Genomic DNA, 23,306 nt, shown 5'->3' with positions numbered 1-23,306 from the left:
TTTTCCAAAAGAATACGAAAAACAAAACGACGCTACAAAAAAAAAAGTTTTTTAATACAACTTTATTTTTGTATGTTTCGCACCTATGATTGTCATTCTATTTCAGTTGAAATATAACTTGTTATTAATTTTCAAATCTATAGAATATTGCGGCTTTAATTATTTCTTTGGTAAAACGGCCATATTTATATCAACATTTTAATATCAATATATCAACTTGTGCAACAGTGCTCTTGGTGTACTTACTTCATACTCTATCATAAATATCACAGCACAAATGACGACGGCAGCGAGCGACGCCTTCGGAATATAGTAGAAGTACGGAGTGAGGAGACTTAGGGCCAAGATCACCAGGATACCTGCAAATAAAACATACCCTTTATATTATAATTCTTTATACATTTACGAGCTTTTGCCCGCAGCTTCGCTCGCGTTACGAAGTAATATTATTATTACTAAGAATATTTATACAAACTTTCATCCCCTATTTTATCCCCTTGGGGGTAGAATTGATTAAAATCCTTTCTTAGCGGATGCCTACGTCATAACATCTACCTGCCTGCCAAATTTCAGCCCGATCCGTACAGTGGTTTGGGCTGTGCGTTGATAGATCACTATGTCAGTCAGTCACCTTTGAGTTATATATATTTAGATATAAAATAGAAGCAGCAAGCGAGGCTGCATACATATGATGATTTCTGCAGTCCACAGTAAATATGTTGTAAAATTTTGTTACAGAACCCCGTACGTTTAGTACAGTATTTTTAGTAATATAGAAGTTTCACAGCCGTCAAACCAGAACAGAGCAGCGGTTAATATTGCTGTTAGTAGGTTAATACTGTAGTTAGGTAGGTGTAGCGGCGGTGCCCCCTGAGTCGATTCACAAAGAGTTCTATCACCTTCTAATCTAGGATCGACTACAGATATTACTATCGTAGCCTCACGAGTCGTTCACAGATACTTGGCTACTCTAAGGAGTTAGTTACAAAATCTAATGTGTTTTTTTTATCGTCATTCGTAATGCTTACTGCGAAACATGGCGTTCATATATTTTTAATAAAAAACATCTCGTATTAACATTATTCTTTTCCCTTCCTATCATATCAATTCAGAATCTTCAAAATACACAATTGAAGAGACGTATCAAGGTTATGTTCACTATTAAATACACATAGAAGAATTATTATAACAAAGGTAACACAAAAATTACAATCAAAACTACAAGAACAAGTACTGTTGCTTTATCTTATCCAATATAACTGTTGTTAACTCACCCGTAACAGGTGTAATCATAGTATACAGTGTTTATACGGGATGCATTTTTCACACGATACAGTGGCGTTGAGCTAGCGTGCACTTACATGAATTACAATAAAGAAACAAAAAATATCTTCGTAGTGTTAAAGGAGTTCTAATAATTGAAAGAAACTGTGTGTAATAGTAATAGAACTCTTTTGTGACTGTAATAGAAAACTAAAAGGTTTTTTTAAATATTGAATTATGAGACGAGCATGCAGTCCACCCTATAGTAAGTGGCTACAGTCGCCCTCAGAGGTCTGTAATCAACCTCACATTAAATTACATCTGAGCTCGACCACAAGCTTTGCTACTCCAGAGGACTAAATTGGAACTCGGATATGTAAGTCTTCTTAACCACGACCTACAAAGCGTAACACGAAAGCCCTTAGCATTGCTGTTATTAGATATGTGTGGCGGTGGTGCCTCCAGAGTCAAACCACAAAGGGTTCTACCAACTTCAAAGGGTAATTTAATATGTATTGAGTATAATATGTATGATATGATATGTAAATCTACGGCTTATTATGTATGTGAATAAGTAAACTACATTTTATAATATCAAGGAGAATATATACACATTTATAATTTCCAAAGTATCTCCTTTAAAATATCCATATTTTGAACCATTTAATAGTTAAAACTGTGATCTAAAGTCCACAAGTGTGTAGTGTGAGTCTAAGTTACTGGATATTTTAAAACATATATCAAACTTTATAAAAACTTATAAATTAAGGTACACTTAATTAACTATGGACTTTCAAGAAATTACTTTTCTTTCTTTATTGCTTTTCCTGAAACTCTTTATCTTCATATTCTAGAAAAAGTAGATCTAGATCTTTCACAATAAAAAAAATCTACTCAGATCAAGGAAAATAAGCTCCCCGATATAATTATTTAGCAAAGAGTAAAATAAGAATGTAGTGACATTTGTATTTACTAGATTTATAAGTATAACAATATTATTTCAAAGCCTAATTAGTATGTACCAGCAAATTTTTACGATTCCTTAATTAAATACGTGAAGAATTATAGTCACCATATTTTTATAATTGTCTTATCCACTAAAATAATATGGATAATGACGATTTAAAAGTATGGGCATTTGTTACTTTTCAAGTAATACCTATAACGTGTACAAAATATTTATCAATTTCTCTCGTGCTAAAATCTAAAACACGTAGCGCTCGTATATATCTTAATATCTGTAATACATTCTGCTTGCCTTTGCAACAATATTTACTTTCAGTAGTGTAAGACACAATTAATATTGATCTTAATGACGAATTAAAAGTATGGGCATTTGTTACTTTTCAAGTAATACCTATAACGTGTAGAAAATATTTATCAATTTCTCTCGTGCTAAAATCTAAAACACGTAGCGCTCGTATATATCTTAATATCTGTAATACATTCTGCCTGCCTTTGCAACAATATTTACTTTCAGTAGTGTAAGACACAATTAATATTGATCTTAATGACGAATTAAAAGTATGGGCATTTGTTACTTTTCAAGTAATACCTACAACGTGTAGAAAATGGGAAATATTTATCAATTTCTGCCGTGCTAAAATCAGAAACACGTAGCGCTCGTATGTATCTTAATATCTGTAATATATTCTGCCTGTTTGCAACATTACTTACCTTCAGTAGTGTAAGGCACAATCAACATTGATCTTAATGACGATTTAAAAGTATGGACAATGGACATTTGTTGCAAGTAATACGAGGACAGTGTGTAGAAAATGGGAAATATTTATCAAGTTTTCAAGTGTTAAAATTTAAAACACGTAGCGCTCGTATATATCTTAATATCTGTAATACATTCTGCCTGTTTGCAACATTACTTACCTTCAGTAGTGTAAGACAAATTTAACATTGATCTTAATGACGATTTAAAAGTATGGACAATGGACATTTGTTGCAAGCAATACGAGGACAGTGTGTAGAAAATGGGAAATATTTATCAAGTTTTCAAGTGTTAAAATTTAAAACACGTAGCGCTCGTATATATCTTAATATTTGTAATACATTCTGTCTGCCTTTGCAAAATTACTTACCTTCAAAAGTCTAAGGCGCATTCAACATTGATTGATTTCAATTTTCATTGAATGGTTCAAATTAGCCACGGATTAATCACATCGTGACTAACAAGAACGTTCAAATAAAGTCATTTTTTGAATAAAATTAAAAATAGTAAATGATTTTATGGCATAAGATTTATTTTTATAAGCGCTAGTAAACTGCAATTAGTAGTAATGGTTATTTCTTTAAATTTCAATCACGAATGATCAAACAAGTAAGACGGACTTAACATTGCATGTTTTCAAAAGTATATTACTTTTTACAATGGTTACAATATGATGAATGGGACGTTTTTAGGTAACATTCGATTTTGGCCTAATTTATATAATAACGTTTTTTTATATTACTTTTTCGTCCGCTGGTGACATCACGACCCGACGTTACATATTGCCATGACTTCATTCGCCAATTAGCGTTTCAGACAACATGACATACTGCAGTATTTTATACTTTTATCTTCTAAATTTATGTAATATATAGTTATCAAAGTAGGTTTTTAAAAGAATTCTTTTAACACATTTTTTTTACTTAAATAATCTACTCTTTGATTCTTCAATACTGTCATCACTCCTATTACGAATGGGCCAGAAACATTCGTGAAGTACCTATATCCTGAAAGAAAAAAATGTCTATTAATATGTAAATTCTAAACTCACCAGTATAAATACTTCCAAATTGTGTAGAGACGCCACTGGCATGGTTGACGGCGCTGCGTGAGAACGAGCCAGTGATGGGCATAGCGCTCACGAATGACCCCAGAATGTTCGCCAGTGATAGAGTGACGAGCTCTTGTGTTGCATCCACTGATTCTCCACTGGCTGTAATAAAATAATCATTTAAAACAATAAGATACCATAACCTATGATTGAATACAGAATAACGAATACTTATTTTTAAATCAAGAACTCAAACGTTTAAAAATATTTTTCTGAAAAGGGAAGTAACGTGTTCTATGTCACTCCCACAATTTAAATGAATCCAACGACACACAAACCACATAATATGTTAAAATCCATCAAGATGGTTTACGCTGCAGGTCGTGCCACAAGGTAAAAACATTACCCTCCACAATCGGGGGAAATATAAATAAAAACGTGGTTTAATTCTTCAGTGAATTACGCTAAAGACGATAAAATTGTACATATTTGTAAAACTAATAAACTATTAAAGATATATAATAAAATGGAGGTGACACTTAAATTTTTCGGAAAATTGGCGCAATGACTGACGACGGAACGTGTTGCCTAGATCTAGATCGAATGTTAAGGTGTCTTTCCACTGATGTGCGATGTAGCTAAATGGTGTGCGAGTTCGAAGCTAAGCTAAGCGAGTAAGATGGGATATAAAATACGTAGCTACACTGGACGCGATCTTTAGCTCGCATCCCTTTATATAAAAACATAACTTCGCTACTAGAGCTAAACCAATTTTATTACGATGTTATTAGCTTGGTATGTACAAAGTATATATGTATGAATCTTTGAACTCGATTTTTACCCACAAAATTGATTAATGAATCAATCCTATTGGTGGATTTGTGGACACACATTCATAGCTTATCCATATCGCATTTATCTGGTGGAAGCGCACCCTAATCGCTCTAGTCTTGTTTGTTTTGTCTAGGATTATTTTATTAAACCACGACGTATGCACCTACTTTATAAGTAATTAAATTTTAACCACAAAAAATACAAAAACAAGTTCTTATCGGATTTAAATTATTGAAAGGATATTAAAATCTTTAAGATATTGTACTGCAATCTCAATACAATTCGTCAGGAGGCGAACCCGGAAGGCCATACATGTGATAATTATATTTCCTGTACAACAATAGGTAACCAAGGCTAGTCGATCCTAACGCAATGCAAAGGTATAATTGCAAAGCCGCTCGCTTTGCGTATCACTCATTTTCTATTCAGCAAATTGATTCAGTGACGCGCAAATTGCAACAAATCGATTTTGAATCGACTATTAATACTTCAGTTTAATTTACCTTACAAGCGTTTAGAGGTATACTTCACAAAAGATCATATTGCATGTATAGATGAAATTATTATTACTAATACTGTATTTGGTATTATTATAATCAGAGAAGATGAGAAGTTTAATACACGGGTAAACCTTATTGAACTTACGTAAAACATATAATAATATTTACTTGGCAGGCATGTTTTGAACCAATTAATGCGCGATATGAACCAATTAAAGTAAATTAAAATTTAATTAAAACCATTCTGTTGTTTTCCCTTAATGACCTACATTTATTTGAAACATTATTTCTTAAAAGCCTATTGAATTGATAGTAACATCAATACATCAAAACTTAAAATATAGATTTTTGGATTAGTTTAAGTGAGAAGCAAAACGAGTATAAGTATATTATTTTGAGTAAAAGTATACAGCGACTTACCAAAAGCCTTAGCAATAGCCACGTTGCCTAAAACGCCTATAATAGGCACCAGGACTATTGATGAGCCGAGGTCGGAGCACATTTCCACGAACGTAACATTTCTTCCTCCAACCTCTGTGTTAAATGGCGGCAAGCTCCAGCTGGGTAGACCTTCTCTAAAAGATTGTTTAGCATCAAGGTATAGTGAACACGGACAAAGTTTAGACAGATATAAAAGGATAATAGAGTTCTAACGCAAATTGGGTATGTTTGTAAAATCGTGACGGTAGATTTTTTTTAGCTGTAACTCAATCAATTATCTGTTTATAATGATAGGAAAGAATTAGTTTGTTGGTAAATAGATGTGTCATGTCTTGTGATTCGACTACATGGGTTGGAACTCAAAAAAACAATGTATTTGTAATTCGTGCGCTTGCGACACGCCCATCCCTCGCCGCTGCCGAAGTAAGACTGACCCGACTACCGGTGAGTTGCAATGTCACATTTATTATTTCAACGGCGGGTAGTATACCTTATTATACAAACGGTAGGTAGTATTCATCGCGTAATAAGCCGTCTTATTATATTTACATGATGTATTCCAATTTAACTTTGAGGGGTAGGGATGCTTTGTAATCGACTTCATAATATAGGTAACATTAGAATCAAATAAAATATATAAATTTGGCTTGCTCTTAGCCGAGGATCGCACGCGGAATCTCCTACTATTGTATACCAACTGTATAGTTCGCGTAGAACTGCTAGTCCGTTCTGAATATAGAAATGAATCGCGTCGCCATAGCAAAATTGTATGACTACACCTGCTTGCAACAACTTCAGTGCGGACTAGCAGTTTGGCGTGGACTACACGTAGCGAATTATTCGAACATGCATACAAAATTGCTACAAAAAACAATTACATATATAGATCAATTATTCGAGTAATGTTTGCACATTATTTTGGACAATTACTGCGTCGAATTATCAAGGTTATTTCATTTTGGGCTGGTTGTAAGGCACGATTATGTCATTATCCTTTGCATACGATATCAGGTTAAGTTATGTAATGCAACGGTTACGGAATATGTAACTTGAAGTATGTCTGTCGCTTTGGATATTTTTACAAGCTTTTTTTTACTGGACTTTATAGTTTGTATGTAATATGTATGTGCGGTCAAATCTTGCAACTGAATTTAAAATCTGTTAATCCTAGCTGATTGAGGTGAAATTTTGTAATGTTTGTTTAGATGTCAATGCATGATTAGATTAGTCACCACATTTTAAATTCAATCTAAAACAATAAGCTGGAACCTCTCGCTTAATAGTACGTGCAGCTATTTTTTTTCTAATCGGACATTTGCTATAAAGACAGAAATTGGTCATGCTTGGATTTCTGCAGTTAAATTCTAAATGAAAAAAAGTGATATCGATCTCCGTTTTATGCCATTTTTAATAATAGAGAATATTTATAAAACCTAACTGCGTAAAATATAAGCAGTGTTACTCCCACATTGAAGACTCCAACAAATCCAAGGCCATTTCAGTTAAAGTCCGTCAATCTGTTTGAGCTCTTGGGCGTGCCAAAGAATAATACTTACAAGCATAAAAACATGAAACATCTTACTAATAAGTTACAAGCAATGAAATAAAAGTATAACTCACTTGACGGTTCCAGTTAACTTGAAGGGAGACGTCGAGTGCATCTCCCATAAAAACGCTATTAGAGAACATATCAGCACTATGATAGCGTTGCGGGAGGTAGAGAGCAGCCAGAGAGCCTTCTTGAGACCCTTCTGCGAAGTCGGCAGGTTTATGTCTTTCATTTTCTAGAAGGGAAATACACTTTTAATTTTTGAATTGTAATTACATCATCAACATATTATTGCAAATTGGCAGAGTTTCCTCTCCCAATTAGTATGGTTTAAGCTATAGACCACAGCGATGGCCAAATGCAGGTTAGTCATATGCAATTATGCACGTTATAAAAGACTTTTTAGAATTCGCGAGCATATAAGTTTATCACGATATCTTTTATCGCCGTTGAAGTATGTAATAATTTTTAATACTGCGTGTATTTACCTAAATACGCGTTCAAATATGTGAGGCGCATGCCCGAAATTTCATATTCAAACCTGGATCTCTATAATTGTAAGACGTCGATTTCGAAAATTTATTTAAATTGTTAATATATTTGAAAGTTATCATATGTCACCAAAAATACTACTAGTATCTTTATATTGTCCAGACCTAAAAAACGTTTTTAGGGTTCCGTACCCAAAGGGTAAAAACGAAATCCTATTACTTCTTCGCTGTCTGTCCGTCTGTCACAGGGCTATATCTCCGGAACCTAATAGATAGACACATAATTTTTTTACAGAAGATGCATAACGGTGGCCGCTATAACAAAAAATACTAAAAATAAAATAAAGTTGAATGATAAAGGAGGTATTATAGTAAAGAACCATAAAACATATTTTAATACAGTTATTTTAATTTTATTATACGTTGTTTACGTAACATTCATCATCACCCAACGCCATTTTTGTGTCGTATAAGTAAGTATTGCTGAAAATTTACGTATCTTTTATCATCACCCCAACGCCTATTGTTGTTTCATATTGTTGAAAGTAATAAAATGAATAAAAATAATGAACATTTGATGGTACGGAAACCTCCATGTGCGAGTTCGACTCGTACTTGGCGAATTATTTTTAATTATTTTTCGTTCGTTGGCAGTACGAGTGAGAAATAGAATAAAGTCCTCATTTTGGATAATAATCTCTATTGAACCGAGTCATATATGAGTACGTTTCTCTAGAAAATTAAATTACATTTTTATGTTTTGTTTTTTTTCTGAATATAAGAGAAATCAGCCCACAAAGTAAAAACATTCGTACGATACAAAAATATAGTTTCGAGGAAATTCTATGGACAACGCAGATAAAAACTGTTTCACGGAGTATTCCTAGAACGGAGCGTTTGACATGGGCACATCTCGAAAATATTTTATTTTATACTGAAGTAAAATATTCTCTTCAACTAGCTATTGCCGACGTTGAACATACAAATTATGTATATTAGTAGAATACAATACTAAGAACCCCTACTTTTCAACCGCTTTAACTACTATACTCCTTTACGAATGGCATGTCAAAAATTTTGATATTTTGACATGCTTTTTGAAGTACTTTTGAAATCTTTTTTAAAGTTGGCGCGTACGTCATAAAATTGTACCCGTTGTCTAAATATCATACTATAACTTCAGCAGTTTAGGCACATGAGTAAAGAACGGTTTAGGCTCTGGGTATGTCAGTAAGAAGCACCTATTCTTTCGCTTTTTAATAATAAAGAATAAAAATAATATTCTTTAATTTAGTTATTTAACCTTTAAATGATTATTTGATAAAAAAATTCTGTTGTTGTAGACGCGAGTGATAATTATATTGATGATGATTATAAAAAATGAACATCAAAGTATAATTTACTCCCATATATGTAAAAAATAAATTACACATCAGATAGTTGTCTATTAATGTAATGGATATTAAAATATGTTTGAGGTAATGAATGCAGAAAAATATTACAAAAAGCATTTGTAATAAGCAGATGTTTAAATAAAATAATTTTAATACAAAACGCTACGGTTATATTATAATATGAAAAGATGAAATACCATCTGAAATAACATAGAAATAACGAAATATAATAATTTACATAGATATTATATTCTTATTGCCACAATGATGTAATCTATTATGATTCACAAAAAAAAAAAATTGTTTTCCATGTGTGATGATTTCAAATATTTCTATAATTACTTAAATTATTTTTCTATATTATAGACTAGCTGACCCGGCAAACTTTGTACCGCCTCTAAATCTATTTATCAAATATATGTCATATAAAATATAGCCTATGTTACTCGTGGATAATGTAGCTTTTGAATGGTAAAAGAATTTTTAAATGATTATTTGAAAAAACAACAAACAAACAAACAAAGTTTTCCTCTTCATAATATTAGTGTAGATTAATGCATATTCCTTTTAGTAACTTATAGCAAACCCGCACAATATATTAAGTGAAAATATAGATATAAAACGTTGAATATGTATATACATAATACAAGCATATGAACAAGATTAGATATAATTTTAATAATATTGCTAGTTCTTTAAGATGCAAAAGTCTTAAAAATGTATCGATATTACCATGTGAGATATGCGAGACTACATTAAGCGGCAATTTATGAAGGGCATGGAATAAAAGCTAGAATGGAAACTAATAAAACCAATACAAAAAACATTAGCATAATATATAACTTCTATAAGAAAACAATATAACTATCATGAATTACCGAAGAACGTATTGAAATCTGAGTTTTTCATAACAGACTTTTTTTTTTATTTAATATTATGTATATTCGCATAATAGCAAAACCTCAAAAGATTATTTCTGAAGGTGGGATAAAGAAATCAGATGAACCGTTTTTTGATACGAGATTCTTGTGTAATTTTTTGAAGTTATGTGCGTATTAGAAATCATTAACACCTATGTCAACGGCGAAGGAAAATATCGTAAGGAAATTTTCACGTGAGTTGATAATAGGATTCTCAAAGGTGTGTGAAGTCTAATTCACGCTTGGCAAGTGTGATGGATTATAATGTGAATCCATCTCATTCAAAAAGCAGGATATAGCCAACAGTGGGATATAGTTCTGTCTGCTATATTGTGAACTGAATGCGTGATATGATATGATGACTGACTAAGTAAATATTTTTTATTTATATTATTCTTAAATTGAAGATTAGTATATATTTTATGTTTAAGTACTTTAATTCTTATTATTAATTAGTGTAAATGGTAAATATAATACCGTTCTGATTAATTAATTAAATAAATAAATAGAAGATTAGACATATAAAAAAATGTCAGTCATAGTATTACTTACTCTCATTAGAAGTAAAATGATTATGCATGTTATGCCCATAGTGGTATCTGCCAGTTTAGCATTAGGTATATTCACGAAAACCTGCAACAAAGATAAATGAATAAACATTTTATAATCCGTACATAATCTCAAGAAAAATCTTAAATTAGGTCAGTTGGTCAAATTTAGATCTTGTTTTAGGTTATCAAGATGATTGATAGATATGCCTGACTGTTTGTATTTTACACATAGATAAAGATGACACTACTTCGTACAGTTACTTTTACTTACTCTCTCATATTGCCTTTAGCACTGCAATGCAGCTACCCTATATAATATGACCAATTGAGCAACGTTTAATTGGGAAATATTTCTGTATGACTAGGTAATAAAAATACACAATACAATTAAATTTATCGATTAAAGTTTAACGATATGACACCTATACATTTATTGCAAGATCTACCTCAATTGGAGATTTTATTGGACTTTAGTTCGTAATTTTGTAAAATCTGCCTCTCACCTTTTTCAAGGAGTCAACAAATCCCCTTGATTTGAATTGAAGACCCAGGAGTCCTTTGAGTTGTGATACAGCTATGATTACTGATGTAGCGGACGTAAATCCCACGGTGACCGGCACCGATATGAAGTCTATTAAAACACCTGGTAAAGTAAATAAAATATTAATATAATAATTACCATAGGATGTTAAAGAAGAGCCCGCAAATAATCTTATATATAAAATTCTCGTGTCACAATGTTAGTTACCGTACTCCTCCGAAACAGCTTTACCGATTTTCACCAAATTTTATATGCATATTCAGTAGGTCTGAGAATCAGCTACTATCTATTTTTCATACCCCTAATTGATAAGGGTTGTTCACCCTTAACATTTTTTTATTTATATGGCAACACAACGTTTGCCGGGCCAGCTAGTAATAATATAATAGTTTATATCAAAGTGGTCGAACCCGTGGTTTGAAGGACGATTGCGCCGGGTTCGACCTTGTTAAGATATATAAAAAAAATATGTTTTCTTCTGGTTCTGGGTGTTCGTGTACTCGTCTTTGTATGTGTGTCCAATAAAAAAAAAAGAAACGCTTTCTACACTCACAGCCTCACACTAGGATTCCCTATATCGTGGACGCTATTTAGCATACACTATAGCTATTATAACACACACAGACAAATACACAAACACCCAGATCCAGAAACATAAACCTAAACACATCATTTAAAAATCTGTCTGGCCGGGAATCGAACCCTGGACTCTGCGCGTCAGACCGGTATGGTGACCGTTCCGCCACGCGGGTTTTTGTATCCACAATACACAAAAATCTTACATATTAATTATTTTACACAATAATGTAGCTAAACTAATTATGACTCACGACCATTAATAGTACAATTAACTATTAGCAAAAAAATAATAATAACAATCATAATGGTTTTCCTGTATTAATCTATTGATTCGGCTGCCACTAGTGAATTTATAGGTCTATTTCCTACTTCAAGCAAAAAATATTTTTTATTTACACCAAAATAACCATTGTACCTTAGAATTTTGAATTGTACAGTATTCGGTAAAATAATTGTTTCAGTTTTTTACCCGACTGCCAAGGAAGGGTTATGTTTTTCGCGCGTATCTTGTATGTTTGTCTTTCTTTATTTGATCCGATCTTACAAACGGCTGGATAAATTTCGACAGTTAAGGTGTCATTACATTCGTCTCAATGACCCGAGTGTCCTTAGATAGGTGTTAGAAAAAAAAAATCAAAAGGGTGAATTTTTGGCGCGAAATAGTAACAAATTTAAAAAAAAAAGTTAACCGAACCTATCGAGTGGGATATGAAATGAAAGTAAATTAAACGTAGATTATAAAAATATATTTGTATATATATAAAACAGCAAGATGGCTGACTGACTGACTAATTAAATGACTTTTTCATTTTTCAGAAATCAACGTACAGCCAAAATCGCTCAACTTAGAGTTCTGAAATTTTGCACATGAGTTTGCTATATAGCGTAAATAAATACTAAGAAAAGCTTTTTGGAAATTCCGCCCCTAAGAGGGTAAAATAGGGAAAAACAGTTTTTTGAAATTCTTTAATTTTGAAGCAACTACTATAAAATTTAGTATTTGGCTTTCCGGGTAGGAAGAAGAACACACCTCCCCATCCCCTCCCGAAAAATCAACCCCGTAGAGGGTAAAATAAGGGTTAAAAGTTCATTTGAACAACCGTCAATTTTGAAGCAAACACTATAAAATGTTGTATTAGGCTTGTTCGATAAAAATAATGAAATTCTACCCCAACGAGGTAATATAACCACCGGACAGATCTTTTATAGATCGTAAATGGTGGATATTTTTTTGCGAAATAGTAACACGTTTTAAAAAAAAATCCATACCTATCGAGTAGGGTATCAAAATAAAGGAATTTAAAGGTATTACACATACATTATATAATATATACATATATAAAACATATTGAGATGACTGTCTGACTAAATGAGTAGTGCCGCTGTGATAAAGATAAACGCAAAGGAAAACCGCTGTACTTTAGAGTGTTCGAAATTTACTCATAGGGTATTTATATAGCGTAAATGAGCTCTACGAGGATAAAATAGGATAATATTGTTTAAAGATCTTTTGATTTTAAGCAGATACCTTCTATAAAACTATGTATTTCGCTTTCTGGATAAAAATAATAAAACGCCTATTTCACAGTTTTTGGAAATTCGACTTTAGCTTTATAGTGCAGTCGGGTTTTTTGATTTTTTAATTAATTACTTGTTTGCTATTAAGTTGGATACGTGATTTCATTGATTTTCAAATTACCTTTAAAATTATAAGAATCACATTTTCAAGGTGCAAAAAAGTCATGGTTTGAATGCGGAAGCATCGCCCTGAACACATATTTCAATCTAATAGCCACAATGCGTTTGTAGCTTCAACTTCCAGTCTAAGTTTCATAGGCAAAACCTTTATGGTGCAACTGTAAAGGTACCACCGCATCAGTTATTTCTAGCGTGGAGCAGTTCTTGTGTTTTGGTGGAATGGTATAGAAGCCGACTGATTTACAAATGTGGCGTGCATACAGTTAGTTAAATAGTTTGTAAAGTGCCGTATATCTTTATGCTTCAAACGCGTTCGCTTGCGCTCGCGTTTGCGTGTGTGTTTGTATGCGCTTATGGTTGAATGCTTGTGTGTGTAGATGTGGGTGTGTTGGAAGGCTGTAGAGTTGATTATTTATTGATAGAATAGAAAAAAATTAAACATACAAAACAATATATCACTCAAAATAGTAACAGCTATATTAAGATACTTACCTAAATGCAATACACCCATCACTAATTGAACGACCCCAGTGAGGAAACATAGGAGCACCGCGTAGTCGAAGTTCCTGCCTTGTATTTGTTCATATGTCATAAGGGCCAACAGTGCCGTAGGGCCTAGAGTGATGTCCTTACAGGATCCGAATATTATGTACACAAAACATCCCATAAAAGACGAGTAGAGGCCGTACTGAAAATTAATAATGTATATTAACAACTGTTATAATATTATGTTAAGAATATTCATTAGATTCGGAGAAGGTATTTGTTTTTACTCAGAAAGCGGGTAAGGACTTCATTCCACTTCAGTAGGTAGGATATCTGAAGTAAACTATATTTCATATTAGATTTGCGTTAGAGTATGAGCTTAAAATATTTAATGTCAAACACTTTTACTAAGGCGATTTGAATGAAATGTAAAGTAAATGCATGTAAGTATATGTATGGTAATGCATTATTGATTATTTTAGGGTACCGTGCCCAAAGGGTAAAACATAACCCTATTACTAAGTGTCCGCTGTCTGCCCGTCCATCACATGGCTCTATCTTGTTTAGTGGTATTCGTCATTTTTTTATTTATACAGTTTATAAATTGTCAAATATGTAGAATTATACAAGTTTTTAGCGAAGGCCTAATATCTTATGTATCATCTCATTTATATGCCGTTAATGCGAGATTAGCTTCTATTGGATTTTTTATTCTACTTTAACCTTATAGCTATTTCATGTAAAATATAAATAAAACTTAGGAAGTATTTTTCAATGTTAACATATTGTACATATTTATGTGGTTTTTAAGTGTCCATCTCACGCTTAATATTCTCGTACAAGTTATTTATGTTACTTCCGTGTCGGACTGTATCCCAGAGTATATATAAAACAAACTATATAGCGTTTGCATGCTTTAAATACAAAGATTATAGGTATGCATAGGGAATAAGCATTGCGTATCGATTATACGGTGTAGTGGAGCCCGTTCCTTAGTCTTTTCAACTATTTGACAATATGTTTTAAATATATTAAAGAATTATGGAATATTTATTACCTACATGTGCCCATAGATTAGTAAAGATACTTCGCCGCCTTGAAATTGAATGAAACCACAAATGGCTTATTATCGTAAGTTCTTTTTTTGAATTCTTGACAAATAAAAACATTTTTAGATAAAATTTACGAATAAATAACTAATACTGCGTAATTTACACGAATTTACATAATAAATAAATAATTATTTCAAATATTTTAGGGATATTTTAGCACGGAGACGTGGCAAAACTTTTTTACGCAAGTATTTCAATTCTCAAAACTGGGCACATTTTCTAGTTAGGAGTGAGTAATCTTTACTAATCTATGCATGTGCCTAATAAAATACAGTGTTGTTAACCGACTTCTTTAATAAATGGTATTTGTTGCAGCACAAGATTAAAGACAAAGAAACCTATCCATTGCGACTTAACAATACGATCTGAATATTTGACTTTGGCAATTTGGCAAACTATTTTGGTTACAATCTCGGTCAGATAGTTGGACATTGTAGGACAAATTCATATGTGAAATGTTTGTTTTCGTCTTAGTCGTATAAGGTCGAGCTTGAATTCCCAGAATCCTCATCCGGGAAAACGGGTATGATTGTGTATAAATTGGGTGTTTGTGAAAGTGCGGGAAGAGCAAACAATTTGGTGTCGGCCTATTCCTTAAAATAGGTCAGATCGACAACCCTTCGACGAGGCCGGAAATGTATCGCGCTATTACAAACATTTTTTTATTTTCATTGTAACATTTTTCGTTTTGTTTCATAGTGGAAATATGTTAGGATTTGGTTTTGGATATGTTTTTATGGTCAGAGGGTCAAATCTCTGACTTTTTGAAGTTGTCTGCGTATTACAAATTACCCTTTCACTCTAAAAGTGTGTTGATCAGGGCTGTTTTCCTGATTTAATGAAACATAGTAAGATAATACCATTGTTTAAGGCAGGTGATACTAAAGATCCCAACAATTATAGACCTATCTCAGTACTGCCTGTTCTAAGTAAAATTTTTGAAAAGATCCTTTTACACCAAATGTTGCTACATTTTAAAGTAAATAATCTTTTACACCAAAGACAATTTGGCTTTAATAATGACCGTTCTAGTACTGACGCTGGTGTTCAATTGCTGCGACATATTTTTGATTGCTGGGAACAAGCACATGATGCTATAGATATTTTTTGTGACTTGTCTAAAGCTTTTGGTTGGGTTGATCATAAAACCTTATTGTTAAAATTACAATATTATAGGATTCAGGGAAATTCTCTTAAGTTGATAAATTCTTATTTAAACAATATAGTACAACGAGTGCTAGATCTTTCATGGGTAACTGTATTTGCTACTACAATAAAATATCTGACCACATTTTGAATTTCACAGAAAAAAAGTTCAAACATGTTGTTAAACAAACGCTATGTAAAAAAGCGTACCATAAACTAAGTGATTATTTGACAAAACGGTGTGGTCTGAAGTAGTTCCAGCTCCACATGTACCATTAGGCTACGTTTAACATTGTAAAACATTTTTTTAAAAAAGATGTGTGTTATGGAGTTTCTTTCGCCGCTTCTTCTCCATAACGAAACACCTTGTGAAGTGGTGGTAGTTGTATTGATATTCCAAAAAGTGCTCTGTAAAGAACCTATTTTGAATTAAAAAAAAATGATTTTGATTTTTTTGATTTTGAAAGTAGACTGATTGATGACTTTGTTTAACTTTTATTAAATTCTACTACGCTAAAATATACAAAATATATGTAGGTAAATAAATAAAGGTTTTTTAGGTATATAGAAATACAACTTTGTGTAAATATATTTAATGCTAATCTATCTATCTACTTATCGAGTTGCGCTAATACAAATATGCGGATGTCGAATATTTATAAATAAAATATATGTATATTCAATACATTATAATTTAGACTTGTTTAACAAAAGAATGAAACTGCGCAGTATAATTTATCAGTATTATCATCTTATTCACATTTAGTCTGTTATAGAATTATAATGTACCTAATATTTTACTCGTAGGTATATTACGTCTAGTTTTATATTCTGTTTTAGGAAATGTCAAAGAAAAAACGGGTTAATACAGCTTATATTTAATTTTATATCTTACTATTTCTAAATAACAAACGTTTGAGGTCACATAACACTTTGGAGATACTAGGTTTGATGCTATACTTACTTTTAGATTTATTTTGTCAAACCCTAATATGAAATGACGTGTGCTATCCCTTCCACAACGAAACATCTCGGAAGTGCTGGTGTAAATTATTGTCGTTCAAAAAGTTCCATAAATTTTCTTTCAATAAAATATTTTGTTTTTCATTATACTAGGTATACTGTTCATGGTGTATGTAAAACTAAGGGGAAGTATGTGCTGATTTACCAATAAAATCCTCGAAAAGTAAAGTGGAATATGTAACGTATGAACGTATAAACTTTACTTTCATCTCATTTATTAAAGATTTACCTTGACTTACTTGCTTAATGCCTCCTTTGTAATATAATTCATTCGTACGTCAAGATACCTTCCATGAATTCATAACTATAGAATTACACGCAATACTTAAAGTACGAATAAGATATTTTAATTTGCGAAAGTTAAAAAAATGTTCAAGGAATAAATGTTCACATTTTTATTCGCTTTGTACTACTTATTTATCCACTGTAGCGAGAAAGTTACGTGAATCTAATTTCATATTTTGTTTAGAGTTATTTTATTCAGACTGTTATTACTCTAGGGTTGTAATAACATGAAAAATGCGATCAAAAAGAGCAATTTTACGGCTTCGACCTTTGGTGCCGTGTCCTTGCCGAGGGGGAGGATATTTTCATTCCCTTGTATTTGAAGGAGATAGGTAGTAAATATTTTTACTAACGCGTTTTTTTCCGATTCGCAAGACACATCTGTTTCGGATATTTCAACGCGATTGGCTGTAAAGTTCAGAGGATTGCCGCCGACGACGGACGAACTAAATTAAGGCTTGTTTTACGACTTCACGCACACGAAAACATAAATCGGATATTAGAATTACTGAGTCTGTGTACCACAGAATAAACTATTTTAGAAGTAAAAGATTGTTTTATTTATATTATTTTATAATGTGGAGGTAACATGTGTACGTGTTGTCTTTCTGATGGTAAGTGACTAACATTATATAGGAGTAGAGTTCTACCACAGATGCCTTATTAGTTACCTACCCAATTAGGTGGAACGCCACATATATGTGTATCTCCTTTCGTAGTAAAGTGTAGACTTTATACCTTCGCAGCATCACTTATCAGAATTATGATGCTACAAAGTAGATATATATGCCATGCTAACCTTCAAATATGATAGAGTCCTAAGTACTTACCGTGTAAAGGCGACAGCCCACATTTAGGATATTAAATTTCGGCTACCTTTGAGAGCATTTTGAAGACTTTGTAGGGATGTAAGTTTTGTCACGTTTTATTCTTGATAAAAGGGATTAATATCTTATTGAAACATGCCGAAGGTGGTATTTTGAAGGTGGTAGAACCCTTTGTGGTTCGACTCCGGCGGCACCACCGCTACACCTATTTCTACCTAATAACAGCAGTGTTAGGCGCTGCTGTGTTCCGGTTTGAAGGGTGTGGTAAGGGAGACCGACTTTTCCGAGGCGTTCCAGCTTAGTCCTCAGGGGTAGCGGCGCATCTGTGGCCGACCTCAGGTAGGAATATATAATCCTATCTGGGGTTGATTACAAATGTCCATGGGCGGCAGTAGCCACTTACCATCAGGTGGACTGCATGCTCGTCTGCTACTCTTATATTATAAAAAAAAAAATGCCGTCAAAATAAAATAAAACATACCTGAGGATGGAGTCCGGCTAACGTAGCATACGCAAGTGCTTGAGGTATGACCGTTAAGCCCACTGTGATACCAGCTATGAAGTCGGCTAGTGCTTTCTCAGAATTGTATTCTGGCAGCCACCTGGTTATCGGAAGTCTCTTGTGCATCAGCCGCTTACACCACGGCTGCCTTTTGTACCGGTGTTTGGATGGGGAAGACATAGTTTATCTGAAAACAGATATTCCATTTTAAGATACTGTGATGAGATTTTACACAGGCTTATATTATTATGTTTATTGTACTCAAGCAAATTGGGCAGGCATATTCGTTTTTATTCTTTTATTGTGTGTGCGTTTACTTGATAAGCAAGATTATTAGCGAAAATACATAAACTTATCGGGAAGATCTGAGTCGTAGCACCATATCAAATCGTGGTGATAGAATGCTATAATCTACCTGATGTAGAGACAAATTGTAGCCCGCAGAGACACAAGAAACAAAGTGAAACCCATTAACTTGTGAACAAATTCGTTCTCATAAAAAGAAATACAATACTTAGTTTTCATACCTAGCGCTGGCAGAGCTATGGGGTGTATGCAAATATGTTAGTATTATATTTAAATCATACTTTATTAAATAAACGAATAACGAACTTGTCTAAAATAATACCTATACCTATAGGTACGTCGGCACAATTACCAATATTTATTGTAATAACAGTTTTCTTTGTATACCACAAAATATCCATCTATCTGCCTATACATACAAGCCTAAACGTCAATATAAAAAGTTAAAAGGTTCTACGGAAATTCTAAGAATGTTTGAGTTCATTTCGAGTCTAGAATACCTAGTCTAGATATACAAAAATCACAAGTAGGCGAGGTATTTTTGTGTGGCATGTTATTCCTAACCTAAAAGTAGTACCTACTTTCTCGAAGCTCACATAAATTCTAAATACGTATTAGAAGTAAAACACGTTGAATATTTATGAGGTTTATACAGTTTTACTGAATTGTAATAAACATTTCATTATTTTGTACAATTAATGCGAAAATTATTTCGCGAACATTATTGAAATAACCTTGAGGCTTGAGATTCCAACCGTGGAATTAATATTTTATAGCCTAAATAAGATTATATGATAGACTGGAATTTTATATTAAATGTCTTGTATGAATCGCGGTTTTATTCTTTTTCTTACATTAAAGGAGCAAACAAATCAAATCAAAATCATTTTTTTTTATTCAAAATAGGTTCTTTACAGAGCACTTTTTGAATGTCAAACTACCACCACTTCACAAGGTGTTTCGTTATGGAGAAGAAGCGGCGGTGGAAACTCCATAACACACATCTTTTAAAAAAATGGATTTTACAATGTTAAACTTAACCTAATGGTACATGTGGAGCTGGAACTACTTCAGACCACACCGTATTGTCAGTCAAATAATCACTTAGTTTATAGTACGCTTTTTTACATAGCGTTTGTTTAACGACATGTTTGAACTTTTTTTCTGTGAGATTCAAAATGTGGTCAGGTATTTTATTGTAGTAGCGAATACAGTTACCCACGAAAGATCTAGCCACCTTGCATAATCTATGTTTAGGAATTGCTAATTTATTTCTATTTCTAGTATTAAAGTTATGGTGGTTACTATTTTTTTCAAACATATCAGTATGTTTTCTTATATACATAATATTTTCATAGATGTATTGACTATGTACCGTCAATATGTTAATAGTGGGAAACAGTTCTCTCAGGGACTCACCACGTCGCAGATTATATATTGACCTTATTGCTCTTTTTTGAATAGTAAATATAGAGTCTATGTCAGCAGCACTACCCCAGAGCAGAATGCCATAAGACATAATGCTGTGAAAGTAACTGAAATAGACAAGCCTGGCATGGCAAACGAGCATGTAGTCGCAACTGATGGCAAGTGGATACTGCCGTCCATGGACAATTGGACATCTGTAACCAGTACCCATACCATGAGTTTTCAAAACATCCCACAAATTTACGTTACGTTTACTCATTCCAATATTCTGTTCCGTTTGCTTCAGTAGACTTAGTAAACGTAACAATAAGTAAGAGCTCAACTGACGATATATTTTTTTTTCTACCTCACATGTTCGCAAAAAAGAGAGACAAAACATAAAGCGCCATTTTGTCAATTTAGACATTTAATGTTACGTTACTGACACTATAGTTCCAATCCGCTAGGGGCCCTAATTGGAAATTGTATGGGCAAATACGTAAAAAAATACCAAAACAGTCATATTTGTCAAAACGTAACGTAAACGGTAAGGGTACAGGTACATAAATATAGAACGGAGAACAGAACTATTCTATCTAAAGCCAATCAAATATGCTCACAATGCATATTTGATTGGCCTTCTGGGGACTGAGATAGGCACATCATATATACCAAAGTCAGCCAATATTCACACACTTCTACCAAAAGTCAGAACTGATGCAAGTTAGAAATAGATATAGCGGTGGTATACGCACGGGCGACGGTTCCTTTCAAACCGTTCTACCTTTCAATGGTTACTTTTTAGGTTTTTGCTTAATTTATTGTAATTTTAATGTTTGCTTCAATTCGAGTCGTTGGTGGATAAATACACCAAAGGCACCGGGTACCTTTTGAAGGTTTCTCTCTTCGACAACTGAAAAGGCCTCTGCCTATTCGTATTTCCATTTTTATACAAACAAATCTTATTAAATACATAGACATTTTATCTCATAAACAGAACGAAATATTAAGCGAAGTAAAAGTTGATAACATTGTTCATGTTAGTTCATTCTTATTTTTATTTCGTTTGCGAATAAACTTTTATTTTGAACGGAATCAGCGCGCTAGTTTGAAATAACTTTCGTAGTTAATTTGCTGGGATACAAAAGTCGAAACTGGAAGTTTCAAAATAGAAGACGTATTTTTCTCCAAATTAACGAATAACATGTACAATAGCTACATAAAATCTATTACACTATAACGAAAGCATATACTTGATTGGTTATATTTCATTGGATAAACAAACAAGCATGCAGCTGATGTAAGTGGACATAGCTCATAGACATTTAAAATTAACCGTCAAATGGATTGAAGTGCTATGATCTAAACCAGCGATCGGCAATGCGAGATTCTTTACTTGTGGTCCGCGTGTCTTCCTAGAAACTCTCCTTGCGGTCGAGGACCTTTTTTGGAGCTAATACTCCGCCCACGTTACTTTAAATTCTACAGAAAATGTTATATATACGACCTTTTTTGTCGTTATCTAAATATCCGGAGACTAATTCCGAATGACGCGGCCTGTCATTGCTTCATGTAGCTAATTGCACGACTCATGATGCGAAGCATCAGAGAGTGCTTTACGATCGAAAAATTTTTTTCGCTTCATTTTGGCGGCTATTTTTATTATTATAGCCTTGATAGTTCACGGAATCAAGATATTTTGCATACTACTGTCGAGATAATTTAATGGAGATTAATTCCATACTTTTTAAAAATTGATTTACTGCAATAGAATTGGAAAAAAACACCAAAATAGGTCAAAAAATTTTCCTGTCCGTCATGTGTGAAACCTGAAAACACTGTAACTTGTGAAAAAATCCATCATTTGAGTTAATTTTTTTTTTAAATTCTAATCGACGATTGTAGGTCACTGAATGCGAATAATTAATTAATTCAGTGTCGTTTAATTGCAATTAATAAAAAACGAAAACTACAAGACTGTATATCTATAGATATTATGTACATTTATTCCACCAGGGGCGCTTGTGCAGTACCTTCTTCCTACTACAGCTGTTTTTTCGGCAATTAATTTTGAACGACTTAAGTTTTTTTTTTTTATATTTCATAATTAAATGAGCATTATGAGTCGTGCACTTTTGGATTTTCCAAACTTTCTAAAACTAGCATTAGTCTTAGATGCGTTTTTACTTTTAAGGTCTAGAACACCTCGTGTAATTGTCTTTAGTAAGCCTTTAAATCAGAATATGTTAATGTTGGTATATTTCTGTTTTATGAGTAGCGGTGGGGTGGCGCCGCCACAAGACTACCATCTTCAAAATTAGTCAAAATCAAAAATTTTAAGTCGAAAAGCCACCGAAATCAGGACAACCCCCTAAGCGCAAACCGGATTCTATATAGACGCAACCATTACAATTAAATTTGCTACTAATTGACAGAGGTCCAAGGAGTGCTAACAATGATTTACTTAGTGAAGGCTTCGCTCGACGACTACAAAGCTGTAGTAATAATGGCCAAGTTGATTTAATTAAAGATGCTTTGTGTCACCACATGCCAATTTGTTAATAAATTCCTACATTCCGAGGTACCTAAGCTTAACGACGCAACATCTCGTTAGTGTAGGTAAAGGTTAGTTTTAAATGTGATCCATCATAAGATTTTCATGCTACTGTAGCTGTTG

General features: G+C 33.0%; 1 protein-coding gene across 2 annotated transcripts in view; it reads right to left on the bottom strand.

Annotated features, from left to right (window-relative positions):
• LOC140744282 (sodium-independent sulfate anion transporter) overlaps positions 1–23,306 on the bottom strand; it is a 45,059-nt gene that overhangs the window by 6,924 nt on the left and 14,829 nt on the right. For both annotated transcript variants that reach the window (XM_073075836.1, XM_073075837.1), the window contains exons 2-9: positions 18,896–19,103; positions 14,028–14,223; positions 11,221–11,360; positions 10,719–10,799; positions 7,433–7,596; positions 5,792–5,946; positions 4,038–4,199; positions 247–359 (exon numbers count right to left, since the gene is read on the bottom strand). In XM_073075836.1, the coding sequence (XP_072931937.1) occupies positions 247–359; positions 4,038–4,199; positions 5,792–5,946; positions 7,433–7,596; positions 10,719–10,799; positions 11,221–11,360; positions 14,028–14,223; positions 18,896–19,096 (1,212 nt within the window). In that variant the 5' untranslated portion in view covers positions 19,097–19,103. The remainder of the gene's footprint in view (positions 1–246; positions 360–4,037; positions 4,200–5,791; positions 5,947–7,432; positions 7,597–10,718; positions 10,800–11,220; positions 11,361–14,027; positions 14,224–18,895; positions 19,104–23,306) is intronic.

The sequence above is a fragment of the Epargyreus clarus genome, unplaced genomic scaffold (genome assembly GCF_041222505.1).
Source record: "Epargyreus clarus isolate Ecla_fem2 unplaced genomic scaffold, WU_Ecla_fem_2.2 ptg000008l, whole genome shotgun sequence".
NCBI lineage: Eukaryota > Metazoa > Arthropoda > Insecta > Lepidoptera > Hesperiidae > Epargyreus > Epargyreus clarus.
Note: the sequence above shows the minus strand (reverse complement) of the source record. Positions and strands in the feature narration are given on the sequence as shown.